The 19,724-nt window shown below is 38.7% G+C and overlaps 1 protein-coding gene across 1 annotated transcript; it reads right to left on the bottom strand.

The window, feature by feature from the left end:
• Positions 1–5,896: 5,896 nt before the first annotated feature.
• LOC124161881 lies at positions 5,897–13,377 on the bottom strand. The gene is made up of 5 exons (XM_046538166.1): positions 13,061–13,377; positions 12,576–12,956; positions 12,406–12,497; positions 11,990–12,331; positions 5,897–5,986 (listed from the first exon to the last, which is right to left on the bottom strand). Exons 1-5 carry the CDS (start codon positions 13,314–13,316, stop codon positions 5,897–5,899), a joined length of 1,161 nt encoding a protein of 386 aa, XP_046394122.1. The 5' UTR covers positions 13,317–13,377.
• Positions 13,378–19,724: the final 6,347 nt, after the last annotated feature.

Below are 19,724 nucleotides of genomic sequence, written 5' to 3'. Positions count from 1 at the left end.
TATTTAATACTAATAATTTGATTTCTATGTTCAATTTGATGTTTGTGCGTAATGAAAAGGGATGAAAGATTACCAAGGGTGAAAAGATCCTGAAGGAAGGAGACGAGGAGATAAATTGTATTTTTGAAGAAATAAAATGGTTTGGAAGGAAAAATTGTCTGAAGTTACAAGTAGCATGAGTTTTAAGGAGTAAAACTTGACCCAAAAATATACAAAATAAGATTGATTTTTGTTTGGAAAAAATATGGACGATCATGTATTGCATCTACGCCAAGATAAATATCCTCTGTCTTATTTCGCTTATCGAGTGTGCTTGTGTGTGACTACGGTAAGAGGAGACGTAACTCCCGCCCCACCTGCCTTTTTTTGGTGACGGATCACTCGTCTCAAACTTACGCTATCACCTTGAAAATTTCAGTGTAGATAAAGTAAACCCTGGACAACATTTTTAGTATCTCAAATTTCAAATTTGTGCCTCAATTTTTTTAGGTGTAAACTTTTTCTTTTTGGAAACATATAAATGTAGAAAAAGTATACTTTATATGCTCTGGATATTTCAAGATGGCACCAAATGTTTTTAGGGCATGAAACATCACTAAAATAGAAACTATACGACCGGGCGAGATAGATGGATGCTTCCTCTTAAGGTTTTTATATGGCTAATCTGAGGTTGTTGGTTGTGATTATCATTAATTGATTCTCACCTAATTCCAGTGCATCAGACTACTCCATTCCTAGCCCATAAATTGTCGCGGACTGGTGTTAAAAATATATCACTCGTTTTTTTTAATGAAATTTTTTACCAATCCATGGCGCAAAAATCAGAATTAATTCATAAAATACGCATTGGAAGCTGATATTTTATAGAAAAGATAGTATCTTCGTTGTTGTTTCGGCATCTGACAGTACAAATTCGAACTTTTTAGGCAATGTGAGGTTAAATTATTTCTGCTCGTTTCAAATTCATAATCAGTCCCTGAAAGTTGAAATGTCATTATTCTCGAGTTCATATTTTCTAACACAAGTGAATCATGTTATTGTCATCGCAAATTCTTATCCAGCCTTTTGTAGCTCAGTCGCGGCTCGTTACTTGATTTCTCAATCGGAATATTTCTTCCCTTTTTGGTTTATTAATTTTTTTTCTGTGTTCGTCTGTATTGATCATCTAGGAGAGTTCTTCCTTCTTTCTTTTGCGGTCTTCATTCGCCCATCATGAATAACGACATACTCAGAAAGGTTTTCTCTTCTCTTATTTCCTAGGGCTAAAGGAGCGTTCAGTTTGCCTTATGATTTCTCAGCAACTGCTTTAGGCTAAGGAATCGATGTGCATACCAGTTCATCAACGCGTTCACCTACACCAACAAATTTTAGAAATGTCTTCCTTTCTGCTGGTTTTGTCCCTAAATTTCGCCACAATCCAGGCTTTAGATATGCGTCTCGAAAACATCAATTGGCTTCGATGCAGCTTATATTTTCGCGGAATGATAAATTCATATTTGTGTAAATTCCGACCCTTCTTTTGTTTTCGATGGTAGAACCTAACTTGTTGATTTTCTCTCCCTGTATGTGCTCATCTGAAGCTTTTCTTTGATTTCTATCGTCACTTTTACAATTTCATCGTCGAAAATCAACGGAGAAAGTTCGCAACCCTATCATTCCTTTATCTTGTGTCCTCCGAGTTGAGCCGTCATGTCATTACCATCCCAGATATTTATTTGGGATAAGGATGGATTTCAATTCTCTTTTACGCAGCATTGCTTTGCCATTCAAGACGAGGGAATTTTTTCATACAATAATTCTAACTCGTGGGAACTGCCTCATGTTTGGAAACGGGTTAATTGGTCCATGATGAATTCGAACTATTGTTAAAAACATGAAAATGATTCTAGGTCTACTCTGTTGAATTATTGATGAGAAATATGAGGGCTAACACTAAGAATTGTTCCTCTTGCGTTAAAAAGCAGTTATGAATAATTTTAAGCATATTAAAATCATCTGACAAATATTGCAGCCACAAAGGACTGCCAACCGCCACAAATTCTATTTCATTATAAGTAACTTACTATATCTCTGATGCTTTAAGTATAATAATGATGGAAATTTATAAACCATGTACATATATGGTTACTACTTCTTCGTTACTTTATTCATTCATTATATAAAATATCGTGATAAATATACAGTGAAAAAGTGTTGTAGATAGATTCGAACCGTACTTGGAACTATGCAAAGCACAATTTTGTGGGGAAACATCAAAAATATACCTATATCCAGTGATAAATGAAATGGCTTCACTTTTTTATGCAGGTTTTATGGTGAAACTATCTCCATATGCCTTCACTTTTCAAATGTTTTGCACCTAATTATGTCTCTACGTGAAACTGCTATTTTATTTTGGATATAATTCCTCGACAATTTAAAGCTATCAAAAATCGATTGAGCATATATAGCAAATAAAATAATCTTCATCGCCATCAGTCTTATGCCAGAGTATTAATAAAACTGAATGGCAATTTTCGATAGAAAGATTTTCGCAAAACTGGTCCCAATACATTTCGTTCCATCATCGGCTGTGTTAAATATTATATAAAAAGGGATTTTTTATGTTGAAACTATCGGGAAAGAATGGACCGCTTTGCAATCATCGCAGTACTGCCGAAATTTTTTTAAACCGATTAAAGTGTCGGTTGGCCTCCGCGGTGGAGGGGATAAATCCTCGCCTACCACACCGAAGGTCACGAGTTCGAGTCCCGGCTGTATAGATTGCCCCATCCAGGACATGGTTGTGGGTGATCGTCTGCTGTTGATTGTCAAAACTCTCGATCTTAGACCTCTCGATCTCGACATTGTGCTGTTTTAAATAAATATAATAAATAAAATGCGTTAATGAAAACCTAAATTAAGCATCTATGGGACGGTCTGGGAAATAATATGGTCATGTATTGCACTTCTCCTGAATAAAAATGACTTGAGAAATTTTGTAGATATGTTCAAATATTATTATTTACTATTTAAATTTCACATTTTAATCGCGTCTCATTGATACATCAAGACTTGGCGGGATAAAGCCGAAAAGTATTCTTAATGGTCGTTGTAGATACTCATTGCGCTGATTTTTTTCTCATAAATTATTTTAAATTTAAGCTGGTCCCTTTGCGTCCAGCACTACCAATTACTTAATGCACTGGTCCTGAGTCACTGCGTGACATTGTGTGCAATCACCGACCGCGGATCGAGGAAAATAGAATTGTTGTCTAAAGAGACTGCAAGGGAATGATAATGGAGGAGGAGATGGAGCTGAGAGAGAGAATGGAAGTAGAGACTCTGAGGAATATAGAGATAAAGAGGAGAAGGGGCTGAGAAAAGGCTCTCGCGTATTTCAGACGTCTCTCTGGAGAGGAGGGGCGATTGTGGGTGGCGGGGGGGAAAAAGGGATGAAATGAGAAGTGTGGAAAAAGGGAAAAGAGGGCGAATATATTTCACGGGAGATGGGGGCGGGGGAGGAGGTGTAAATTGAAGAAATCCCCGGGAACGAAGGGTGCGCGTGGCGGGAGGGGGGACGGGAGGATTTTCCTATAAAGTCTCCCGTTCTCTCCAAGCGAAGGTGATGTCTCTTTACTTAGCTCATGGTTAACCTCATATTGGTTTCGGTAGAGGGCGTTAGCTACACCTCCTAGCGTTGGCAGGTGAAGCCAGTGATCTGACATATTGCTCTACCTCGGGTTAAGCAGAAATGAGCAGGATTTTATGATAAAAATTGCTGCGAACACTCAATATTTTTTTCTATTTACAGAACTCACCTCTGCATAGAGGGGAATTGGAGTGCATAGTAAATGTATTGACTTCTGAGTAGGGCGTCAGCTATATCTCCTTACGTCGGAAGGTGAATACAGGGATCCACCATATTGTTTTATCGCGGGCGGTGAAGCAGAATTGTACAGGATCACATGAAAATAATTGCTGTGAAGACTCAATATTTTATCTAATTGCAGTACACACCTCTTATCAGAGGGAATTTGAGTGCAAGGTAATAATATAAGTTACTGGAGAGGGCTGAAGCTATACCTCCTACTATTGGAAGGTGGAAACATATTGTTCTACCTCGGGTGGAGCACAAATAAAAATGCTCTCACAATAAATAAGCCTACGGAAACACAAGATTCCCCCTTATGATAGTCCGACTATCCCTTATCGACGTATATGTGAGGAAAGGCAGTTGGATGGGCTACCTTAAAATTTGTAAATTTTATTCCTCGTAAAAGGCGATAATTTCCTATTGTGCGTATGCCCATACCGCAGAATAGGGACCTATGGATTCCGTTCTCTACGCGTTCAAGTGAAGCGTAAGTGCCGACTGCTATAGCGTTGCACATCGACGAGTTTACCAGGCTTAAGAAAGGCGAGTGTTTCCTTTATCGAAATATCGAAAAACACGGGTAGACCGGTCTGTGCGGGAGGAGTCTCCGATATTTTTTCATAGGTCCAAGAGTTTCCCGTTGGTCGAAGTTCCCTCCTAAAATTAGTGAGCTGTGTTATGCTGTTTAGTACACTACACCGTTGCAAGCATTCACGACGAGAGTCTTCTATTTCCAGGCATCCCATCCGCTTCACCTGTATAGCCAGTGGTGAATCTAGGATAGGGACAAGGGGGGGGGGGGCTAAGATTGCAGTGTATCTATCTATTCTATCTAGAGTAAATTGAAAACTCAAAGGGGGGGAGGCTATAGTCCCTCCTAGCCCCTCTCTGGATCTACCTCTGGATTGTAATATGTCAAAAGTATGTCAAATACGCCGCAAGTTTAGAGCTAATTTGTATTTCAATTCGTGAAAGAAGGTAAATATGAAGGAAAATATAGCTAAACACTTTTTTGCAAAGTGAAAACTCCCAAATACTTCGATTTTATCTAGTATGTGTTCGACCCAAGGCGGGGGAGGGGCTATAGCCCCATTTGCCTCCCCCGTAGATCCGCCACTGTATATAAGATTTAAATTAGGCAAATTACAATATGCCTATTGGTTGGTATATTAACCTATATTGTGTCGACTGCTCTTGGAAAAAATCGTCACTAAGTTCTCAGGTAAAGTTAAACACAAACTGCTTGCAATTATATTCACATACGAAATGATTGTAGCATCCATGTCGTATTAGCGCTGATCCTCTCTGAGGTGTCAGAAATTGGAGTTTTAGTATTGATGATATAAATTTAGTTATTGATTTGGATTACTCAAGATGCTTGCTCACGAAGCATCACCTCTCTTCTTCTTGGTTGCTGTCTTTCGAGCTCCAATTAAAAATCATGGATCGTTCATCTGAATATTCCACGGAGGAACATACCAAAAATTATTTTATTCATTGATCATTTAGTCATCACAATCAACTGTCATCAATCCTTAATCTGTCAACTTATTACCCAGCAAGCCACCTACGGAGGTGTTTGGCAGGGGTTTGACCTTCACCAACTTACACCAGAGGTTTAAAATTCACTTCTACGAACGAGCATCACGCAACATGTACGCTTCATATCAGGGTTCCACGCCAATACGCAAACGGTCACCTTGTATTGTACACCTCGCAATCGACACCTCGCAAACGGACAGTTCGCCACTACGACATCCCGCAACGAAGCTCTTGAATAAGCTCTCCCCTCAATTCTCCTATCGGCTAACCTTGTTGCATCCGTATATAGCGTCTGCTTTATACTTATCCTTCAACATCTTCTTTACGTATCTCATCCGTAGAATATGTGTATGGTCATCATTTTTCATCACGGAATATCGCCCCCCATTTACAGCCAGTAAAAAGAATTGTTGATCGAAATCGACTTCTAAGGTCCAAATCGCATCATCCTCGTCCAAAAACCGTGGATAATTTTTTCGATTAATCGGAGCTAGAAGCTCAAAGGGCGTCCTTTGTCTGGCTGACACCTTCGGCTGGGAATTCACAACCTTTGTCCGACTCTGAGGAGCTGGGGTAGGGTTGGAAGCTCTATTGGGGAAAAGAATGGAGGTGAGGAGGTGGAGGAGGGTGGTGGTGGGGGGAAGGGGGGGGAGGGGAGTAGTTACGAATGAAATGTGGTCGGTTGTGTGCGAGAGAGAGAGAGAAAGAAAAAGAGCCCTCACTCTCTTTCTCTCTGGGTTTCCTTTTGTCGGAGAGGCGAGCTAGGAAAGGAATTGAGACCGCTAAAGGGGTTGGGGAGGGGGGAGTAGGGGGTGGATTCTTCCGGCATTTCTGTCGGGCAGAGGGGGGGAGGCGAAAGGGGCGAGGGCGGGGGGAAGAGGGGCGTGTGCCGTTATGGAGGTCGAAGGGCAAGGTGGAAGGGTCAGCGCGGACGGCGGGCCCAAAAGACGTTGCCCTCTCTCCCACTCTGGCACATTGTCGATATTCTGCATTTCTCGGGTTCGCCTGCATTCATTCCATCGCCCTTTGCCGATGCCTCGCGCAGAATCATGCATAGTTAGAGATGCGTGTAAATCCCAAATGCGATATAGATGCGATGTGCGCAAATAAACGCGACATAGATGCGATGACGCGACTTTAATGATATTCTTACGCAAATTTGCCTTTTCGACGGAAAAATTCATACATTTTGTGCTGCGCGCATTTTAAATGTTCCGCCAACACTCACCGCTTAAAGCATGTGATCGACTGATCAGCTGCTAGTTGGCTGGGACTCTACGTGACAGTGAACTACAAGTGGGCACGGGCAAGCTACACCTCCGCCACTATATGTCTTATTCCTTAATTTATTATTGTTCTGCAACATAATTGTTTAAAATATTCTGTAGTTTGTCATATAACTGTGTTTCACTACATTTCATCGTCATCTACCTCATTATGAAAATAAAAAATAGACTCCAAAAACTGTCATTGAAAGTGCGATAAAATAAAAATAAAAATGCGATTTTCACGCATCTCTATGCATAGTCAATCTCTCACGCCTTTTCCCCTTTGCTTTATTAGTGTGTAAACTACACACATATTATCTTAGGGCTCCCATTTTCTTGGGGGAAGGGGGAGGGCATGAAAAGTGTCCAACTTAGCAATTTTCACATATACTCAATCAGGGGCGCAGCTAGGAATTAAGGATGGGGGAGTTTAGGTGCAGCTAATACCGGTGTGTGTGGGGGTATGGTATAGTGGTATACCCACCAGGATAAGCGGTAGGTGCGAGATTAATAAATTGCGGAATTTTAAGATAAATGGTTCAAAACAGTGAGTTTTAGAGCTTTCTGAGGGATATTTTATTAATCCTCACACTATTCTATTAGTAATATCAATCCAATCAAGTAAAATGGATTAATGCGATGGTGGTTGGCGTAACATGGTGAAACTCCTTCATGATGCACAAAGGTTAAGAAAACACTTAGCTGTTTCACAAAATAAAATATATATTGCGACCGGTTTCGATACAGCGCATCATCATCTGGCCATCAGATGATGATACGCTGTATCGAAACCGGTCGCAATATATATTTTATTTTGTGAAACAGCTAAGTGTTTTCTTAACCTTTGTACAAAATGGATTAAACTTAAAAATTTCTCTGAGCTCTGGGGGGGGGGGGTTTATCCCCCAAAACCCCCATCGCTACGCCACTGTAGTCAATTACATTGCAGCATTATTTGTCTCATGAATTATATTCCCTCAGTCTCATATGTGCATAGATAGTGACAAGCTATGCTGTAAACTATTTGACGTTGGCATCAAGGACTTGGTTCTGGCAAAGGCAAAAAGCACAATATTTCAGTTTAAACCTTCCAATCTGTTGGGGGTCCCCAAAATTTGATATGAAGGATTTATTTTTTTACCGCACGTTTCTTATTCCATGTATTTATTCATTTAAATTTCCCCTGTATAATGGAATTGAAAGGACTTCGTTTCATTTGCATATTTTTTACATTAATGCGATTTTTAATGGGGTAGCAGATTACCCAGCATACCCATTTTTCCTTGAACTACCATTAGCATGTCTCATCGTGTAAGTATTGCAACTCAGTCATCCCTTTCATACAGATTTTACAATAATTCATTTTTTTTACATCTATAGTAAACACATCACATTATTATCATACCAAATTGCATACATACCAGCATATTATTGGTTATGCGTGGATGGGCATTAAAGCTACAAGCGAAGGTCCTACTACAAGCCAAATTTCTGAAAGAATACATTATCCTTCCATTTTTTCTAGCATGGCTTTACGTACACAGTTTCTTCTATTCGTGGAAAATATAAGTCAATGAATACCTTGGTAATTCTTGACAACTGGCTTCATGAAGTGTGCGCAGAAATATAGACATGGAAGGTGATACTTCATCCCGTCTAGGCTTGCAAACTTCCCCCACTCACAGTTTGGTAGGGCACGTTGTGTAGCGATGGCAACGCAATATTAACGGGGAAAATGGGGAAATTTGCCCCACGTGTATTATTATTGCTCTTTTTGCATCAAATCCAGATAACATTGATGGGGTCTGGTGTTTTTTATTCGAGTCAGTTAGATAAGAGTAGATGAGCGACTTGCAACTTCCAGAGGTAAAGTCATAATTTGCATAAAATTTAAACGTAGCCGCAATAAAATCAAGATCTGGGTTGTGTCAACTTTTAAACGTCATACATCCTTTCACCTAAATTAGATTGTGGCGTGCTTTTTTACAGGAGGGAGAAAATGTGAAGGAAATCGGTTACTCGACGAATTGTTTAACCGTCGCTTCGTAAGGAATATGGCGTGGGGTTACATGTGACCATACATCCATCTTGTAATCGTTAGCTTGGGAACCGAATTCCCTCTGCATCCTTAAAAGGATTTTTTTAATGATTCATTGTGGTGTAATCATTAGAAGACTCGGTTCGTGTGTCCGGAAAAAAGAAAAAGGGGGTCATTTTTTATTTAGCCTCAAAGAAAGGGATGTAAAAGCTGGATTGTATAATAATATCGAGACGGAATTTATAATGCTTTATAATTTTACTTGAATCGTAGTTGAATTTGGGATCGTGAATGCGTGTATGCATCAAAACTTTCCTTATCGGTCAAAGCAGCAATGTTGGCATTTTTTTTATTAAATGAAAAATACATGTGAGAGTAAATTAAATGTTGAAAAAGCAAAAACAGAAAAAAATCTTCAGCTACTTTCGTCAAAGGAATCGAGAAAATAAACAAAAGCATACATTGGATGGGCTACAAGTATGGCCGTTTGTCCTTCAAAGAGATGGCTCATTCCGCCTCAATTCAACAAGCTCTGGCCCTCAGAGATTCAAACTTACATCACTAATTCTGTGTGGACATGTACTCACCTAAAAGTAGATGCGATAACTAATTCATTTTATTATGCACATTGAGCAAATATAGGTGGCGCCGGCAGTTTATCAAGGAAGCCATTCGCCATACGAGAAAAGAGAAAAAGAGACTTATCGATATAATTGTTATTGAAGTAAGAAACGCCGCGCGGGAGAAAAATGTTAATGCATAAATATTTAAAAAACTTATTTGGCATTGTCGAGTACAGCAATTATGGAACAAGTGTACGTAGTTTTCGGTCTCCATACCGCGTAATTATTTTGGGACTTCATGGTTTTTATTCTCCCCTTAACTTGCTTTTAGTACTCTTCTGTAAATTTTCATATTTATGACAATTAGAATTCTCTGCTATTAGAACAGTCTATTTTTACACTACATGTAGTATTTTTATGAGAGAAAACTGTAACTAAGTCTGATTTTCTGTTGTTACTCTTTAGATCATAAAAAAATTGATGGTTTGAGGCGTGACTTGGTTAAATTGCTTCATTTTAAATCAATCGTGTGCCTTCCATTTTGTAATTTTGTAACTTGAGTGCCTCCCATTTGGCAACTTTGTATAACTTAAGTGCCACAAAACCCTCCTTCCTATCTTCCCCACCTTGGCAACCCCTACTGACTCTATGTACATAAGGCCATACTTTCCTTGTATTTGAACTTGACGATGTAGCACATAGACGAAACTGGTCATTAGTAAAATCACATCTTTAGATCACATTTCTCCTTTATTATTCATTGGGCGATTTAGGTAGTTTCCCTCTATTTACGTGCGCAAAGACCTTGCTTTTTCCCGTATTCCATATCTCATAACATATTAGAATCCATTAAAGTGATAGACCGAATGTGACACATCATACAATTTATCCTTCGTAGTATATTATTTAATTTTCTAATGAAAAAATTGAAAATGAAATCAGAAAAAATGTAAATTCCTAGGCCTCCCCCAAATATCAACCTCTTGTATTTTGTGACCTCTTTTGACTTGAGCACGTGAAATGTAGTAACCTTATTAGGATAGTATTTTGTAAGATTGTAAAAAAAAACAATGCTGGAGAGGTGAGGATGAATGTTGCAAGAAAATCGATAAATAATGTCTTAAAATATTGATGAATACGGAAGAGTTATCTACAAACTCAGCTGAATAGATTGCTGGGCGGTATTCCTGGAATAATCTCAGTGTTGATAGATATGTAGGAACACTACTCCCATCTCCCTCGTGGAAGCGCCTCATTCATGACAGTTTCAAACCATGCTGTCGCAAGTCGATGCTTCCCTTCCTTTTATGGTCATAATTACCTATGAACCAAGTTCAGCGTCATTACTCTGGCATCATTTCATCTCTCGGTAGATAATAATCTTCTCTCATTTCTTCCCCCTTAGCATTAAAGGATATACTTCTTCAAATGTAAGTATTAAAAGAATAGAGAGATGGCAGTTTTCCACAGGTTTATTGAGAGTACGATGGGTTTCGACCGTTATCCATTAGGCCGTTAGGCCATTATCAAGTACAATTAGGAATAGTTGGTCACGGAGTTGTATAAATACAGCTGCCACGTTCTGTATAAATATAGCTCCGTGAGCAACTAATTCTCATTGTACTTGATGATGACCTAACGGTCGAAACGTGTCGTACTCTCGATAAACCTGTGGAAAAGTGCCATCTCTATATTCTTTTAATACTTACAGGATGTCATTTCACTATATTTCGCCTGCTTCTGTTACTTCTTCAAATGGTTATTCTATGAGATATCCACTCCCAGTACTTGTCAAAGCCATAGTATTTTTACTTTTCCCGTTTCTCTAGCATTAAAAAAATCAACCGTAGGTTCTCTTTGAGCCTCATCATTGAAGGCCACCGAGCTGCCCGCATTGCTGCTGCCTCCTTGTCAGAGACTGTGACCCTAGGGTGGCCCAAAAAAAACTTTTTTTTGAAAGTTTGTGGGGCGACTTCATTTTATGGTGCAATTTCATGTATAAACGACCCACAAAAAAATTCGGCTCGATTGCACAATATTTGACCCTGCCGAAACGCGTTTAAACATTTTCGGCTAGGATGTAAGGCATTTTGCCTACTTTACAGGGGCTATTTTCCGTTTTCTCCGGTATTTGCTGCAGAAATTGTTGTTAAATAGAATAAATACAATACTTGTTGATAAAAATTATTATTACAAATCAGTTATTTTATTATTAATTCGTTAAAAATGGTTTACATAAAATTTACAACCTTTCTTTTCCGTACTTATCGAACATTCTTCTGTGCTTCTGCACCACTAATAGCAAATGCTGTCTCTCACGTTCATTACAGGTAAGGTTTTTCTGTAACAGATATTTTTTGATGAGGGACACACCCCTTTCGGCGGTGTCATTGACGACTTTAATATGTTTTATAACATTAAATCCTTTCAGGTACCTTTCATCGAAAATCCAATCTTCGGGGTCTCTTGACAAAAAGCCTTGATCAATGCCCGTAATGTCGAAGAAACGTCGAGAATTAGAGGAAACGAAATCGCTCAATTCCAAATCCTTAATGCCACAATTGGGAGGAAGTTGCGCTCGAGGGCTGCAAACATGCACTTCCTTTAAAAAAGAGTTGACCATCGCCCTCTTACAAGGCAATGAAACATTGGGATCAAACAAAGATAAGCAAACTAATGTTTCTGATAAATACCATAAATGGTTGCAAAATTTTTTTAGTGCTGCTTGGTAGTGTTTCTCTTCTCTACTAGCCAACGTTTTCAGAAGTTCAAGATCACGGGCTGGCGCACTAAATGCCACTGGACATGTGTACCAGGACTTAATGTACACGGAAGCTACAAAACAACATATTTGAAACACGTTGTCACTCTCTTTGGTTGAAAGGTTCAATTGCTTTCCAAACATCCATACTTTGAATGAATAGATTGCCTTTGCCATCCACCGCGACTTGCTGATGGAGCCAGGCTTCTTAAACTGATAGGCTGTGGTTCCTGGAACTGAACCACCCAAGAAAATAATAACCAACTCCAGAAGTTCCCTGTAGTCGTCACGCGGCTGAAATACCTGGAAATAAAGAAATAATGATCAATTAAGGTGGAAATAGATGTGGGTGTATAAAATGTGAGGTAGTTTCTTACCTTAAGTTGGTTGCAGCAAAATATAATGATTTCTTTTTTGTCGTTGATCTTCCGCAAACTACCCCGTGTTGTCGCTGCAGTGCGGTACCGCGCTGTAAGCATAGTAAAAATAAAAGTTTAGTTAATGTCCCTGCATACGTGGAAATATATTAGCAAGCGTTTCAAAATACCTTTGTCGATATTTTTCCAATTATCCTTTAGACAATCAACAAATGGTAAAGTTGCCTTCTTAGAAACACTTATCAATGAATCAAATACAGCAGCGAGGACTAGTTCAAGTATATGGTGTCTGCAAGCAAGCTCCAGCAGCTCTTTTCCCAGTTTTCGCTGAATATGAACACAGGCTCCATTTACTCGTCCACTATTCACGGTTGTGGTATCGAAGACGAGGCCTATAACTCGCTCCTGAAGTTCCCAACTTGTCAAATATTCAACCACTGCAGTAGCTTCCTGAATCCCAGTGCCCCTTTTCAATTCCGGAACGCCAAGAAGCTGCTCAACTCCTTCTCCAGATACCAAAATTGGCAACCGATCAGCATTGCCTTCTGCATCTAAAGGAAGGAACGAAACCGCAATAAATGGTCTGATGTGCCTACAGACTATGCAAGATATTGAAAATAAATAATGGAAAGGACAAATAAATTACGATAAATACCTTCACTGCTGGGCATTAGCTTTCCATCCCAATGGACGACCAAAGGAACATCCGGAGTGAACTCTTGTTTAATCATAATTGCCATTTCCTCTCTACATTCCGACCTTTTTCGCTGTAATTGTGAGCGGGAAGAAACTATCTGCACCTCCTTCTCAGCAAAACCCAAAGATTTCGCTGTGGCCTGAGCAACCGCTTTTATTAGCATGGATCCCCCACCGGAAGACGTCAGAGTTCGATCTAACGCAGCAGATACCATTGAGTCATTTACAATGTGAATCTTGCGCTTCTTAGGCTTGCTCGATGTAAAGTCTGTAAAATGTGTAGTGCAACAAAAATTATATGACCTACATAAATAAAATTATTCATAAATTTTAGCTTTATAATTCATACATACAAAACTACATACCATCATCGGTGTCTTCAGCCGTGCTCGTATCGGAAGCCTCGGAAGAAACATGGTTTTTAAAGAGCTCATTCGTCTCCTTTGTACTTCGTTCTTTCGCCTTCTCCGCTGCAAGTTCCTTCTGATGATTCCTTTTACGATTGTTTTCCTGCATGGCGCACCATTCCTTATCGATGCCGCCCATATACCCAATGCGGTCACTTTGCATGCTCACGTAAAATTGGCGGTCATCATCTATTTTAATGAGCTCCATAGCTTTCTTATGACCAATGTCGAGCAGCCTGTCCAGCTTGGATGTAAATAATTGTCTCTTCATATCACTCTTCCTGCATTTGAGGCCCTTATCTTTTCCTAACCTCCTATATTCCCTATACACGTTTAATAGTTTCTTAATAACATCACGGGCGTTTTGAGTTGGGATGTTTGCTTCTGCCCAAAATTCCAGCAATGCGCTCCCCGTGTGTCTGGCGACGTCTTTGGATTTAGCAGTGCCCGGCGTGGAGTGCAGTCTAGCAAAGAAACTCTTCAAAACTTCTCGAAATGTAGGAAGTTTCCCATTTCTCGGCAAGTTTTCATCGAAACAGTCACCAAAGAGCCAAATATTGGTATTCCTCCTAGTGATACGCCTATAACTCTTCTCAGCCATTTCGAAGTAAAATCACACAAACTCCTAGAAAAATAACTCAGAGACACACGGTTTCACCTCTGAAAACATGAACTGCTTTCACGAATGCTACCGCTTGTTTTGTCACTGGAGTCTTCAGGGGCGGGAGAGTCGCGCAACAATATAGCTGTGATCATGAAGTGCCGTTGTCTTCTTGCATCGTCGTAGGACAATGATGCCGCCTTGCAACATTGTTCTAATGAAGCATTGACTGAGTTTACTTTTGCCGCCAAACGATAACCGTGCTGCTTTGAACGCTTTCTTGATTACTTTTTTATCCAATTATAACGAGAATAAGCGAAATCTATCATGCCGTAGAAGGCTTTTTGTCAAGAGACCCCGAAGATTGGCTTTTCGATGAAAGGTACCTGAAAGGATTTAATGTTATAAAACATATTAAAGTCGTCAATGACACCGCCGAAAGGGGTGTGTCCCTCATCAAAAAATATCTGTTATAAGTATGGAAAAAAAAGGTTGTAAATTTTATGTAAACCATTTTTAACGAATTAAAAATAAAATAACTGATTTGTAATAATAATTTTTATCAACAAGTATTGTATTTATTCTATTTAACAACAATTTCTGCAGCAAATACCGGAGAAAACGGAAAATAGCCCCTGTAAAGTAGGCAAAATGCCTTACATCCTAGCCGAAAATGTTCAAACGCGTTTCGGCAGGGTCAAATATTGTGCAATCGAGCCGAATTTTTTTGTGGGTCGTTTATACATGAAATTGCACCATAAAATGAAGTCGCCCCACAAACTTTCAAAAAAAAGTTTTTTTTGGGCCACCCTACTGTGACCCGCATGGTTTACCAGTCAATCAACGTCCGTGTTAGCCAGTTCTCTGTCTAAATAAAGCGTGCAGATGCATGCAATTCGCGCACTCTTTTCACTTTTATGCTGGGCTATGAGGACTTGCCATCTTCTCTCACCATTTACACAGATAGGAGCAAAAACATCATGGAAACAGCTGGGAAAATATTTCTCATAAGCCTATTTCCCTATTATCGTCTTGTTACGGGAAATTTCATGAAGTCTTTGCGTAAATAAATGGCCGTCGTCAAAGAGACAGAAATGTTGACAAATTAAATCGTTAAATTTTTTGAAACCCTGATCTAAAATTTTTAAGGGATGGTTAAAATTAAAACTTGTTTCCAAAATTTCTTTCCATAAGTACCTACATTGCGAGATTAAAGCGTGTTCAGTGTTTTTACTATTGAATGTTATTATTGGTACCATGTGGTTAAGTATTCACTCGAGACAGCCACGTATTTTCTATCCAAAATCGTGAGTGAAAAGGTGCTGACAGGTCAATCAGGAATCCTCCAAAAAACTAGAAAAAACCTCATGTCTTTCTTTTGTTTTGTTTAAAAAAAAATAAAAAAAATTATATGTACCTCTCATTTTTAAAACAATAGCTGGTGAAACCAGGAGAAAACTTGGAAAGCAAAATGCACGCCGCTTAACGACGAAAAATCATCTCGTGTACTCGTGCAAACTGTGGACACCTGGTTAAGCTTAGCTGCCTTCTAGGGCTGGGTTTCTAAGGAGGCTGAAGGGAGAATTACGGTACTAGTTTATTTTTAATCGTAAAATAATGCTCCTCAAGAATATTTCGTTGCATTATTCCTCCGAGTTGTCAGTGGTGTTTATCCCTCCAACTTGTCAGCTATTGTAAACGATCTCATTACTCCCCCTGCCCAAGGAGTAATTACGTAATACTTGTGCTTCCCCCTCCATACAAATTATAAGCTTTGTCTGAGAAAAATTAAAAAAGTGGAATCCCCAATTATATTCAGAATGATGAGTTTCAATTCCTGCTAACGATGTATTTTGTCGACTGCTTGGAAAAAACTTAAAAAGAGTTCACCTTAAGATTTGATATACTTATAATAAAACAATATTTAATAGACTAATGTTTATTTGGATAAGTTTTGGGAAAACAACTTGAGTTCGGTTAAAGCAGCCTTGTTTACCTTTTCCTCAGAGGAATTTATGGAGAGGAATTTCCGTCTTTCAATTCTAACGAGTCCACTATTGAATTACGGTGTCCTTTTATTAAATTTTCAGGCCAACATTTTGAAACATACAAAATTTTGATTTATGTTTCTGCAGAAGAATGAACAGTTCACACTGCACTTATACCATAGGTAAATTTGCCTCGATTTCGTCATTCTTCAAACAAAGAAATGATATGTATACTTAAAGACAAAAGGAAAAAAACATTTATTAACGTCAGTATTTAATAAATTGAACCTCTCTAATTCAGTAAAATTCCTTGAGACGGAAAAAATTCCATCAAGGTGTCATTCAGCACAGGAGAGCTGAAGCTTTAGAATATGAAAGTATTATTAAATAGTTAAAATTTATTTACATAGAAATAAACTTGTGTCCTTCCCAATGAAATATATATCATTTACCAATGCTTTAAAATACTCATAAAATAATGTTCTAAAATAGGTCGAAAGAATTCGTAATGCGAAAATTTGGAGGTTTAAAAAAGGTTATACATGCATAAGCGTCCTAAGCCATTTTATAAAATTTATTGAACACCCAGGTCATAAAGGTTGGGTAGGCTGGTGTTTTTGTTGGTGGCGATTTTATGTGTTCTTGAAAACGAGGGAGATGAAGGAAGAGAAAAGGCTTTTTAGATAGAATGAAAGGAAGTAGGCCTTATTGTGAAATGAAGAGGGAAATGCATGGAGAAAGGGAAGGCTACCAGCATGCTTCCTAGTACTCTATGAAAACCTATTTTAATCGGCCGAATATATTAACAATTATTATAATAGGCATCTTACCATCAATCTATTATTCACAATCCTTGGCTAATTACTTTCACCAAAGTAGTATTTTGTTGCCTGAAAAATCAAGTCGTCCCTGTTGAAGATTGATACGGTACGGGAGCGACACATTAATTTTAAGGAGGACTGGTTTTCATTAAGTTTGAAAAATATTCTGCTAGACAATTGGTGTAAAAAGAGCGGGCATATCAGGGCAGCTATGGGTAGCAATCGCATATTTTTGGTGGTTTTCGGAGCAGTATTTTTAAATACCTAATACCCAAAATTTTCATATTTCAATATTGTTAGAACGACATGAGTGGCCAACGACTTCAACCAAACTATGGACGTTTGTAAACATTTGTTTGAATTTAATTATAATGTGATATGGACATTTCGAGACTTATTCTCTCTATCGCATAATTGTACGAGAAATAGCGTTTTTAGCCTATCCCGAGGAATTACCCTACTGTGGGAAATGTTCTTCTATTCTGTTCGCAAAAGCATTCATTACCCCCAAATTTTCTTTCTAAAGTTCGACATATGTTACAAGCTTTCATCATCACACTTTTGATATATTATCTCATTGTGCTTCCATAGTGCCGCGCAGGAATGATGAAGTACTCTAGGAACTAATCGTCGTGTGACTGGCGATTTTAGGGATATTATATCTTATATAACCAAGTTAAGTACAATACATGAACCTCGGGGGATGACAAAGAAATTCTATACTAATAGAATTTATGCTTACCATTTACCACTCTTCAATTTGACAGCTAAGATCGTTTTTTTAATGCGCGCATGGATTTTATATTATGTCACAAGAGACAGCTTATTACCGGACACAGCGACAGCTCACAAGAGACAACATGGGACAGCTTATTTTCCTGAGTTGCTTTTCAATAGCATAAATTTTTTGCTAGTTTTAGCCTTGATAAGATGTTTCAAAATTTAAAGGAGAGCTAATGATAATAAACAGGTCATTTTTAGGGCTGGTTTAAAGTCATATGAGGTCCATCTGATGCGTGTTGAAAATTGTACGGGAGTTGTCCGGGAGTCCGGATGTTTGACCGAATGAATCGCTCGCTAATAAAAACGAATTACGTGATACGCGAGATCCATGGGTAGCGCTGAGCCGCTAGGTAAGAGTCAGTGACGTCTTAATCATATCTGCCCGTCGATTTTTCACTTTTAGTATCTCGATTATTTTGTCTCTCCGGCGCGAATTGGTCACTTCGGATTCGAAAATGAGTTCCAAGAATTAAGAAATGCTCAAATGAGATAAAATATTGAGTACTGATTATATTCTGCGATATTCACAATTTCATTTTCAGCGAACCTGGCGGCGCGGCGCGCCGGTGCCGTCCGTAGACTTGTTTTCGCTGTCGGGCGGCGGAGCAAATCCATAGATGGTGATTCCTCAGGGGTGGATTGCCATGGTGGGCGGATGGTAACATTCGCCGGAGCCCAAGGGCATTCATTTCTGTTTGAGCACTTAGTTTTTATGAGTGTTGAAATACTGCTGATGTTTTCGGAAGACAACCGTAATATTATAAATTTGTTTACTCAGATATCAATAGAACTAAAAAACAACTAATACTCTAAATTTCAAATTGAACTCATTTATTTAAGCCCTTGAAAATTTCCATCTAAATTTTTTATCTCACTACTTTAGGGGGTTTTACCTTATGGCTTTGAGGGCCCTTGACCTCATCGCCGCCGGGGGGCCTTCAGGAGCCACTTCGACCCTCCATCATATTCAGCGCTTCAAAGTAATTACTTGCTGAAGTATGGCTTTTACTTCGATATTAAGTTCGAAAAATTTAATAAATTAATTAGATGTAAGCATCATTGGCAGTATTTGTCAGCATTTGTTCCCATAAAATCCTCTAAAATGCGAAAAACTTTACTTTGTTATTATATTATTAGAAAATACCAAATACTTGCTTTATCATGAACATCGTTTGTTGTTAGCGACTGTCGTTAATATTGGTTATTGACGTAATATTTGCGGCGAGGGAAAAACAGCTGGGCCTGAATTTTTTTTTCCTATCTGTTCACATGTTTTGAAGGCCTTCCCTTCTCGAAATGGCGTTGCCGTCACGTATCATTTTCCAATTGAATCACGCTTCATTGGCGTGCATAACTCGCTCGCCGCGTGGTGAACGCGATTTCAATTTCCAGCGAGCCGCGGCGTTCACAAAGGGCTTTGAAACTGAAACAGCTCTAATGAAGATAAGCTCCATGCCAATTATGCTCATTCGGTTATTTAAATGCAATCACCATGCTCTGTATCTTTTATGCTCCGAAAAAAATAGGGCGGAAGCTTTTGCCTTGTTTTCCTTTTCTATCGCTGTTATAGTCTACATATACCTTTCCCAGCATTGTGTTTTATTATGATACAATGGACAATACTTATCATCGGAGAGATACATTATCAAGTTCACAAAAGAGCATATAACTAATCTAATTATATTCACATAAACAAAGTCGGGATCAGCAAAAAGGAGGATTTATTTATATATAATTCATTGAATAATTGGGAATGAACGAATGCTCTGAGGATTAGATGATTCTTTTTGAGGCAACTGTTTTATTGAGACTCAGTTTACACACCCTACGTTAAAATTCAAATTTACCCATAAGCCGTCGCGTCGTTATGTTCCGGAAAATTCGTGCTAGCTATTTTTCAGTATCTCGAAAAGAGGTTTGTAGTTAATAAATTTAATCGGTGACTTTTATGTACTCCCTTTCATTCGATTTTTTCGTATATAAGTCAATTTTCAAAAGGGGTTAAAAATTACAGCGTAGCTAT

Source organism: Ischnura elegans, chromosome 1 (genome assembly GCF_921293095.1).
Source record: "Ischnura elegans chromosome 1, ioIscEleg1.1, whole genome shotgun sequence".
In the NCBI taxonomy this organism is placed as follows: Eukaryota; Metazoa; Arthropoda; class Insecta; order Odonata; family Coenagrionidae; genus Ischnura; species Ischnura elegans.
This window is presented reverse-complemented; position numbering and strand designations above follow the sequence as displayed.

Bases quoted from the DNA above. Each gene is read 5' to 3' on its own strand.
- LOC124161881 (XM_046538166.1), bottom strand. From the start codon at position 13,316: ATGGTATCTGCTGCGTTAGATCGAACTCTGACGTCTTCCGGTGGGGGA. The intron at 12,957-13,060 runs GTATTTATCGTA...TCCTTCCTTTAG, and splicing joins GCTAATGCCCAGCAGTGAAG to ATGCAGAAGGCAATGCTGAT. The intron at 5,987-11,989 runs GCACTAAAAAAA...TTTCCCCAATAG, and splicing joins AAGAGAAACACTACCAAGCA to AGCTTCCAACCCTACCCCAG.